At 43.8% G+C, this 10,977-nt stretch overlaps 1 protein-coding gene across 1 annotated transcript; it reads left to right on the forward strand.

Moving 5' to 3' along the window:
• Nucleotides 1-10,279, forward strand: LOC108414952 (pyruvate dehydrogenase (acetyl-transferring) kinase isozyme 2, mitochondrial-like). The gene is made up of 11 exons (XM_017687882.2): nt 1-198; nt 920-1,061; nt 4,156-4,227; nt 4,754-4,938; nt 5,605-5,691; nt 6,730-6,807; nt 7,004-7,080; nt 7,410-7,508; nt 8,575-8,685; nt 9,046-9,159; nt 9,357-10,279. Exons 1-11 carry the CDS (start codon nt 81-83, stop codon nt 9,498-9,500), a joined length of 1,227 nt encoding a protein of 408 aa, XP_017543371.2. The 5' UTR covers nt 1-80; the 3' UTR covers nt 9,501-10,279.
• The last annotated feature ends 698 nt before the right edge of the window (nt 10,280-10,977 follow it).

Below are 10,977 nucleotides of genomic sequence, written 5' to 3' on the forward strand. Positions count from 1 at the left end.
CAGAGTGAATAATCCAGACTTCTCCACTGAAACTTTCCCCCAGAGGATCTAACACTCAGGTTCAGGGTCTGCAGGACGCTATGAAGTTTGCTCGGTTCATCATGAAGAATGCAGCGCTGGCCAATGTGCCGAAGCACATCGACCACTTCTCTAAATTCTCTCCCTCGCCGTTATCAATGAAGCAGTTCCTGGACTTCGGTAAGAACATGTCTGAACTGCATGAGCATGTCTGCAGGTATCTAGAACCACTTTAGGTGAACCTTCACACCTTCACTGTAGTCTTCAGAGTAATGATATACATGCTGAGGTGTGTAAAAACCAGTCAGGGGTTCTTTAATGATGTCAGTGAAACCATGAAAGAACCATGTATACATAGCTCTTAGGTTCTTCTCAATGGTGGTTCTGTAAAGAACATTTCTATATATCTTACACCTCAATACTCCAGTTAAAGTGCTCCATAACACTGTATTTGAAGGCTACCTACATAATGACTTTATAACATGTGTATAAGCACTGAATAATGCACTCATAAAGCAATATTTGACTATTTATGAACAGCGTATGATAATATTCCCAAGATGACAACAGATATTTTTAAAATTCACACTATAAAATTCACACTATATTGACAGAAGAGCCTCTAACCTGAAGTGATAAGCATTTATTTCATTTATGACACATTATTAATCATCATTGTCACGCTTCAACCTGGCTCTCATCATAAGCTGTTCATAAATGCATTATTAAACACGTGTGTTATGAACTCAGAGAAACTCTGGAGCTCCTTTGTGGAACTGCAGTGGGAACCAGTAGAACCTCTTCTTAGAACCTCATCAGGATGTAAAGAACAAATCAGTCCATCTCAGGTAAAATGAACAGGATCTTGTTATTCACTGATCTTTGACCCCTCTGTCCACAGGCTCAGTGAACGCCTGTGAGAAAACCTCCTTCAGGTTCCTCAGGCAGGAGCTGCCGGTCAGGCTTGCCAACATCATGAAGGAGATCAGACTGCTGCCCCCCCGCCTGCTCAGCACCCCCTCAGCTCAGCTCGTACACAGCTGGTACACACACACACACACACACACATACATACACACACACACACACACTGACACACTCACACACACAAACACACACACACACACACACAAACTAACACACACACACACACATACATACATACACACACACACATACACACACAGACTGACACACACACATGCACACACACACACACACAGACTGACACACACACATGCACACACACACACACAGACTAGCACACACACACACAGACTAACACACACACACACACACACACACATGCGCACACACACATACACACACACACACACACACACACAGACTAACACACACACACACACACGCCTTAGGAACGTACAGAATTTATATAACTTACAATCTGTAAACATGTCTGTGTGTGTGTTCCTGTAGTGCTATACTTATAATGGGATTGCATGAAAAGTTTTATTCTTTTCACCACAATTACTTTTTAATTTGAGAACTAAAGACGGAAAAATTGCCTTTTGGATACGAAAGTTAAGGTTAGGTTCAGGTTTGGGTTTAGGTTTAGTGTTATTTAGCTACAGTAACACAATATCAACAGAAACCTATGGACGACTTCATATGTATAGCAAGACAAACGTGTGTGTGTGGTCAGGCTGTGGTTTACTGCAGCAGGGCAGTGAATTCTGTTCCAGTTTCTCCACTGTGTTGTGTTCGTTGTGTTTCTCTGACGCTCTGAGCTGCAGCGCTTTCATAACTGCGTGAGGTAAATCTACTTAGTCCGTGTTATTTAACTCTGGTCTGGGTTATTCAGTGCTGGTCGGGTTTGCTTTGCTGCTGGTGCTGAAGGTCCGATCTGGAGACAGAGTCCCTGCAGTGCTGATGGCTCTGCTGAAGTGGCTGAAGCTCACAGTCAGGAGTTCAGAGGTTTATCTGCGGCCTCGGTTTGAGCTCCTGAAATGTGAGGCTGCTGTTACGTAAAGTAACAGTGTTTCCTGCAGAGCTGCAGAGGCTTGGCCTGTTACTGCTCAGACACTGCTGTGTGATTGGTGAAGAGACAAGGGGGCGGGGCTTGTGTAGAAGTGTTTTTCTTCTTGGAACTCTGTCCTCACAGAGGACTTTACCCTGTAAAGAACATTTGCTGATACTTTATTTTAGGTGGTGGGGGGCGGGGGGGGGGTGGGGGGGGGGTGGAGGTAGGGGGTGATCCACACTACGTTAACACACCTGGAAACAAAACAGTGGAAACTGTTCATTCAGTGACTCTCAGTCACACATTCAGTAATAAACACTCATGTTAAATGACCTGAAACAGTGACCCACCTACTTACTCTCTCCCTCCCTCCCTCCCTCCCTCTCTGTCTCTCTCTCTCTCTCTGTCTCTCTCTATCACTCTCTCCCTCCCTCTGTCTCTCTCTCTCTATCACTCTCTCCCTCCCTCTCCCTCCCTCTCCCTCCCTCTCTCACTCTCTCTGTCTCTATCACTGTATCCCTCCCTCTCCCTCCCTCTCTCTCTCTATCACTCCCTCCCTCTCTGTCTCTCTCTCTATCACTCTCTCCCTCCCTCTCCCTCCCTCTCTCACTCTCTCTGTCTCTATCACTGTATCCCTCCCTCTCCCTCCCTCTCTCTCACTCTCTCTGTCTCTATCACTCCCTCCCTCTCTATCTCTCTCTCTCCCTCCCTCTCTCTCACTCTCTCTATCTCTCTCTCACTCTCTGTCTCTCTCACTGTCTCTCTCCCTCTCTCTCTCTCTCTCTCTCTCTCCCTCCCTCTCTCTCCCTCTCTCATTCTCTCTGTCTCTATCACTCTCTCCCTTCCTCTCTCCCTCTCTCTCTCCCTCCCTCTCTCACTCTCTCTCCCTCCCTCTCTCTGTCTCTATCACTCCCTCCCTCTCTCACTCTCTCTATCACTCTCTCCCTCCCTCTCTCACTCTCTCTCTCCCTCTCTCCCTTCCTCCCTCTCTCTGTCTCTATCACTCTCTCCCTTCCTCTCTCCATCTCTATCACTCCCTCCCTCTCTCACTCTCTCTCTCTCCCTCCCTCTCTCACTCTCTCTCCCTCCCTCTCTCTGTCTCTATCACTCTCTCCCTCCCTCTCTCTCTCTCTCTCTCTCTCTCTCTCTCCCTCTCTCATTCTCTCTGTCTCTATCACTCTCTCCCTTCCTCTCTCCCTCCCTCTCTCTATCACTCCCTCCCTCTCTCACTCTCTCTATCACTCTCTCCCTCCCTCTATCTCTCTCTCCCTCCCTCTCTCTCACTCTCTCTATCTCTCTCTCACTCTCTGTCTCTCTCACTGTCTCCCTTCCTCTCTCCCTCTCTCTCTCTCACTCTCTCTATCACTCTCTCCCTTCCTCTCTCACTCTCTCTCCCTCTCTCTCCCTTCCTCCCTCTCTCTGTCTCTATCACTCTCTCCTTTCCTCTCTCCATCTCTATCACTCCTTCCCTCTCTCACTCTCTCTATCACTCTCTCCCTTCCTCTCTCCCTCCCTCTCTCTCCCTCCCTCTCTCTGTCTCTATCACTCTCTCCCTTCCTCTCTCCCTCCCTCTCTCTGTCTCTATCACTCCCTCCCTCTCTCACTCTCTCTATCACTCTCTCCCTCCCTCTATCTCTCTCTCCCTCCCTCTCTCTCACTCACTCTCTCTATCTCTCTCTCACTCTCTGTCTCTCTCACTGTCTCCCTTCCTCTCTCCCTCTCTCTCTCCCTCCCTCTCTCACTCTCTCTCCCTCCCTCTCTCTGTCTCTATCACTCCCTCCCTCTCTCACTCTCTCTATCACTCTCTCCCTCCCTCTCTCACTCTCTCTCCCTCTCTCTCCCTTCCTCCCTCTCTCTGTCTCTATCACTCTCTCCCTTCCTCTCTCCATCTCTATCACTCCCTCCCTCTCTCACTCTCTCTATCACTCTCTCCCTTCCTCTCTCTCTCTCCCTCCCTCTCGCTCTATCTCTCTCTCCCTCCCTCTCTCTGTCTCTATCACTCCGTCTCTCTCTCTCTCTCTCTCTCTCTCTCTCTCTCTCTCTCTCTCTCTCTCTCTCTCTCTCTCCCTCCCTCTCTCTGTCTCTATCACTCCGTCTCTCTCTCTCTCTCTCTCTCTCTCTCTCTCTCTCTCTCTCTCTCTCTCTCTCTCTCTCAGGTATGTCCAGAGTTTAATGGAGATCCTTGAGTTCCTGGACAGACGTCCAGAGGACCAGAAGGTTCTGCAGGAGTGAGTGTTTTTACATTGTAAACACTGTTTACTCTGCAGTTCTACAGTGACGAAGGATCTGCAGCTGTAATTTCAGGTTTTAGTTCATGTGAAATTGTACTTTTGTTTTTTCTGCACTCTTAAAAATACAAGTTCTTTAATCAATAAAGAACTGCCTATGGTTCCTTAAACCAATGGTTCTGAAGCTGTAATAGAGCAATAGAGCAAAAAACCTGGAACATCTGCGGATCCATGAGAACCACTGCTCTTGAAGAAACATGTGTGAAAAGATACCTGAGAATGTAAAGAAGCCTTTAAAGCTTATAAAGTGTTTTATAGAACCTTTACATTTTGTAGAGGTTCTTCACACTTCATTTACAAAAACAGTACTCTGAAGAACCAACCGATGAAAGGTTCTTTGGGGAACCAAAATTCCTCTATGGGATCACACAGAACCCTTTTAGACTACTTTATTTTAAAAACTAGTTTACATCATTTAATTGTTCTCTGTTTGTTTAAATGAAGTTTTTAATGTTTATCTCCTCAGTTTTGTGGAGACCCTGGTGACCATCAGGAACCGCCATAACGATGTGGTTCCAACCATGGCTCAGGGTGTGATCGAGTATAAGGAGATGTTTGGGCACGATCCAGTCACCAGCCAGAACATTCAGTACTTTCTGGACCGGTTCTACATGAGCCGTATCTCCATACGCATGCTCATCAACCAGCACAGTGAGAACCTCCTCACACTCACCAGTAACACACTGAGGATCTAAAACAGCGTGAGATATGCCTGTTTGTGTTTCTGTGGAGTTTCATTTGATTGGACAGTCATGACTTCAGTCTCTTCCATTGAAGCACAAACCTCAACATTTAAATTCATAAATAAAACATAAACCTTGACCTGTAAGTCCAAATTCAGCCAGACTGCAGATCCGCTATGAGGTTGATCTCATGTCTCATTTCCTTGAATGAATTTTCAGCTTTCACGTATGAAATGGATGAAAGAACTTTGCGAAATTTCACAACAGCTATAAAATGTGACTTATTTTGGAAGTCCTTCAGGTCAGCCTTAAGTTCTGATATTTTTCTAAATCAGAGAACTCAGAAAAAAACTTAATTCACATTTTATTATACTTTAATTAAAATTAAATCATTATGTTAATAAAACTATCTAACATTGCTGGAGGAATGGCCACTAGGGGGACTACAGAAAACACTTTTTAATTTCATGAAGTTGTTTTGGATGGTGGTGTATTTGATATTATGTACAATCAAAATCTGAACACTAGGGGGAGCAATAACATCACTCAGCATTATTTCAAATGACAAAAAACCCACTTTCCTACATTGTTCTCTATGATCGCTAAAACTCATTTCATCTCCATGTGTGTTCAGCGCTGATATTTGACCCCGCCTCCCAGCCAGTGCCCAGCACCATCGGCTGCATCGATCCCAACTGCAGGGTCACAGAGGTCATCCAAGGTCAGCAACATAAACCTTGAGTGATACAGTCATAAGGTTACAGCTTTAAACCGTCACAATGATACAGAGTTACAGTTTAATGTTAGTGTTGCAGCTTTAAACAGTCATAATGTTACAGTCACAGCTTTAAACAGTCAGAATGTTAGTGTTACAGCTTTAAACCATCATAATGTTACAGTCACAGCTTTAAACAGTCAGAATGTTAGTGTTACAGCTTTAAACCATCATAATGTTACAGTCACAGCTTTAAACAGTCAGAATGTTACAGTGTTACAGCTTTAAATAGTCATAATGTTAGTGTTACAGCTTTAAAGAGCCATAGTGTTACAGTCAAAGCTTTAAACAGTCAGAATGTTACAGTGTTACAGCTTTAAATAGTCATAATGTTAGTGTTACAGCTTTAAATAGTCATAATGTTAGTGTTACAGCTTTAAAGAGCCATAATGTTACAGTCACCGCTTTAAGTAGTCACAATGTTACAGTCACAGCTTTAAACAGTCAGAATGTTAGTGTTACAGCTTTAAATAGTCATAATGTTAGTGTTACAGCTTTAAACAGTCATAATGTTACAGTAACAGCTTTAAACACTCAGAATGTTACAGTGTTACAGCTTTAAAGAGCCATAATGTTACAGTCACAGTTTTAAACAGTCACAATGTTACAGTCACAGCTTTAAACAGTCATAATGTTACAGTCATGGTTTTAAACAGTCACAATGTTATAGTGTAACAGCTTTAAGCAGTGACAATGTTACAGTCACAGCTTTAAACAGTCACAGTGTTACTGTCACAGTTTTAAACAGTCATAATGTTACACTCACAGTTTTAAACAGTCACAATGTTACAGTGTTACAGCTTTAAGCAGTCAGAATGTTACAGTGTTGCAGCTTTAAACAGTCATAATGTTACAGTCACAGCTTTAAGCAGTCAGAATGTTAGTCACAGTTTTAAACAGTCACAATGTTACAGTCACAGTTTTAAACAGTCATAATGTTACAGTTACATCTAAACACCAGCTGTGTGTTTGTTTCTTCCTCAGACGCGTATGAATGTGCGAGGATGCTCTGTGAGCAGTATTACCTATGCTCACCTGAACTGGAGCTCAAAGAGTTAAATGGTAAGAAGAATATATATACACATATTCATTTAGATATTAGAGGAAAATCAGGGTGAAGTCCATTTGAGTTCAGTGGGCTGTGATAGTGCTGAGTGGTCCGGCCTTTGGACGGAGCTCTGAATAATAAAACCAGCTGAATCCAGTTCTCAGCAGGACTGAGCTGCTCCTCTTATCTACTGATGTGTTCTTTTGGCAGTGAACACAGAGTCTGAGCCCATTCACATCTCCTACGTCCCCTCACACCTCTACCACGTGCTCTTCGAGCTCTTCAAGGTAATAAACACTGAATCAGCAGTGAAATAAAGGGCAGTTTACAGCCGTAATCCAGAGTTTCTCCCTCCTCACGCCAAGTGTAGCTGATCAGCAGAGGTGTGTCTGGAGCTGCGATAATGTTTCTGTTATCTTAAAATCACAGTCAGTTTTATTGAACATCACACAGCTGGAGGCAGTTAGCACCATGCTAATCAGTGGGGTATAAGCTTCCAGTACCTGTTAGCCACATTAGCCTCCAGCGCTAAAATAAAAGAAGACTTTTTGCTGAACTTTCACACGTTAGTCTAATGAATAGTGGCCTTTTTTGGTTCTGCTGTTTCTCTATTTAGAACGCAATGAGGGCCACTATCGAGAGCCATGAGTCCAGCAGCACTTTACCGCCCATCGGAGTTATGGTAGCGCTGGGAGGAGAGGACCTATCAATCAAGGTGAGCATAAAGAACTGTCAGATCCAGAGGCTCCAGTACTGTCACTGAATATAGAATAAAGTGAGATAATAAAGCCAACAATCTGTACAGACAAAAACATTTAGATTCATATTAATTCATTTAACTGAAATGAAGAGATTCTGTAGATGGATTCAAAATATTGTTTTAAAATAATAAAGCAGACATTAATGGCAGAACAATATACAGATAACTGTAGTTCAGTGGGTATTTTAATGCTCATGCTTTATGTACGTTATCACCTTAAAATTTGATCGAAAAGTGGTAAATTATTCATGCGAACAAATATTCAGTTAATATTTTAATCAGAAACACTTTTTCTGTAACCATAACTTCTTAAGCCTCAAGACTGGAGCTAAATTAACACAGGTACCTTTAATGGCACTGATTAACAGCTGACAGTGATGAAAGCAATGATGGGGAATTTCTGTATTATGGAGACATTATGATGTTATTTTGTACCTCAGTGTCTTTCTTGCCTCAGTTAAAATGCCAATGCTATGGGTTTATGAGCATTAGCATACAGGTCGTGACCTGAAGCTGAAGTCAGATCAGGATAGTTTTCAGACAGAAACTCCTGATAAACATCTGTAACCTTCAGCCTGAAGGCTGCGGTCAGGAGGAACGTGCAGAGAGAGCCGCTTCAGCGTTCATGCACTCCTCGCTGCCTCATCTCACACTGAGTTACATAAGCCAGGCTTAGCCTTAGCATCAGAAACTAATCATTAGCCAGATTAACGTGACTGCTGGTAGAGATAACTCAGTTACTCTGAGATCAGAGTGACCAGCAGCAACATCTGGAGCATGACTTAATTAATATTACTAATATTAGATATTCAGAAGCACTGTTCTAAAGGTTCGAACATCAGTGAGACGCAGGTCGGTCATCAGGTCTGTCCTCAGGTCGGTCGTCAGGTCAGTCGTCAGGTCTGTCCTCAGGTCGGTCCTCAGGTCGGTCCTCAGGTCGGTCCTCAGGTCGGTCCTCAGGTCTCCTGTGTTGAATTAATGAGCTCTTCACTGTTTAATGCTGTGTTGTTACTGTGTGCAGATGAGTGACCGAGGTGGAGGAGTTCCTGCTAGGAAGATCGAGCAGCTCTTCAGCTACATGTACTCTACAGCTCCCCGACCAGAGATTACCACAAACCGCCGCACCCCACTGGTACCCGCACACCGCCGCACCCCCTGAACTTCAACTACAGCCTGAGATCAGTCACTCTTCACACTGCCAGTTACAGAGCCGGACTGTGTTTATTCAGCTCTAATGATGGTTAATTCCAGTTCAAATAACAGATTATATACATTAACAGCACATCAGTCACCTCAGCTATCAGTTCAATTACTGTACACTTACCTACTATACAATTACTGTATAAGACCAGCTCTGTGTCTTATGATGTTATATATGGTGTTTATATATGTTGTTTATGTGTGTCTATAGGCTGGGTTCGGTTATGGTCTGTATGCGTTTATATATGGTGTTCATACGGGGTTTATATATGATGTTTATGTGTGTCTATAGGCTGGGTTCGGTTATGGTTTGCCGCTCTCTCGTCTGTACGTTCGATATTTCCAGGGAGATTTACAGCTCTACCCGCTGGAGGGATTCGGTACTGATGCAGTCATTCACTTAAAGGTAAAAACTGGATCCAGCTATAATAAACATATTAACACATTAAAGACTTTCTAAAGTTCTAATCCAGAAGAACATCCTAATCCACAATAATGTTCTAGGCCACAGTGAAGTTCTAGTCCACAGTGATGTTCTAGTCCACAGTAATGTTCTAGTCTGCAGTGAAGTTCTAATCCACAGTGATGTCCCTCCTCCCTCAGGCTCTGTCCACAGACTCGGTGGAGAAGCTTCCTGTCTTTAATCAAACAGCGCTGCGTCACTATACGTCCAGTCATGAAGCCGATGACTGGTGTGCTCCGAGGAAGGAACCACTGGACTTGGCCAGAGACAGAGTGGCCAAGTGAAGATCTAGACTGGACTGCTCCAGAAGAAATCAGCAGCTGGGACCAGCAAGTGACCCTCTGAGAGCTGAGGGCAGAGTAGTGACCAAACTTAGAGACTCGTCAAAGAACGGCTGCAGCTCTGAGTGAATAATCAGAACCTCAGCAGCTCCGGCGTCCTTTAGGCCCACAGAACTGAGAGTCCAAAACCCGAAACCCCAATCTGGAGTTGAGGACTTGCTGAGGACAGTGAAGACCACCGTGAGGGTTTGTGGAGGTGTGTGTCCACAGTTCTGTAGAGGAAAGTGTTTAGAGAAGCATGGACCACAGAACAAGTTTTAATGGGGGGACCAGACATTAGGCCCCGCCCATCACGTAAACCAACAGCAGTGTTGCTGTTAAGATATTACAGTGTGTTTACAGAATGCTGTAATAGAATTTACTGCTGGAAAACGTCCTGATGGTTTAACTGTAAGTCGGGTCAGATGGAAATCCCCAGTTGTACAGACTGAGCCAGTACAGTGTATTAATATTGGTTGATTGTGATAGAAGCACAGCCAGCAGGTCTGCAAGTTTTGTCAACCTCTTAAAGTTCTAAATTAAGATACAGGTACGTTTCAATAACACACACAAGAAGATGTTACATGCCCAACATTAAGTTTGTCAACATATAGTATAGTAGTGATACTTTTTTGATCCCACAACCGGGGAAATTCCACCTCCGCATTTAACCCATTCGTGAAGTGAAACTCCACATACACACTAGTGAACACACACACACTAGGGGGCAATGAGCACACACTTGCCCGGAGCGGTGGGCAGCCCTATCCACGCCGCCCGGGGAGCAGTTGGGGGTTAGGTGTCTTGCTCAAGGACACCTCAGTCATGGACTGTCAGCCGAGGGGATCGAACCGGCAACCTTCCAGTCACAGGGCCAGATCCCTAACCTCCAGCCCACGACTGCCCCTAAATGCCAAATGCGGATAATTTGCAAAAAATGCAACAACCTACAGTAAACTTTGTATTTCACTGCTGTTAGGACAAAAACCTCACATCTGTAAATAGCAACTTTACAGGAGAAGAAAAAACTGACTTTCCTTTTGTTGTAAATCAGTGTAATCTAGTCCTCTAGAAGTTTACACACATTGTAAAGACCAAATAATTTTCAAATTATGTAAAAAACTGAAAATGACAATCTTTTGTTCTGACAGCAACAAGAAAAAGTAAGACAATATCTTCCTAAGTGTGTTCTTAAACATGTTGTTGATAAAGATCCTGAGGAAAAGTCATGACGTTCTTAAAGCGCAGAACTGTTCTCCCCTCTGTGCTCTTGAGTGTGTGTAGATCCTGTTCTTACCTAAGAACGAATCTCGCATAAGAGATCACTGGAGAGTCAGCATCTTCGTCAGAACTGAGTGGATTTAAGAAGAACTTTCTCATTACAAGTGGCTGAAGGTTAAAGAGGCCCATTGTTCCAAATATAAACAGTAAGCCAGCCCAA

This window comes from Pygocentrus nattereri, chromosome 27 (genome assembly GCF_015220715.1).
Source record: "Pygocentrus nattereri isolate fPygNat1 chromosome 27, fPygNat1.pri, whole genome shotgun sequence".
Lineage (NCBI taxonomy): Eukaryota > Metazoa > Chordata > Actinopteri > Characiformes > Serrasalmidae > Pygocentrus > Pygocentrus nattereri.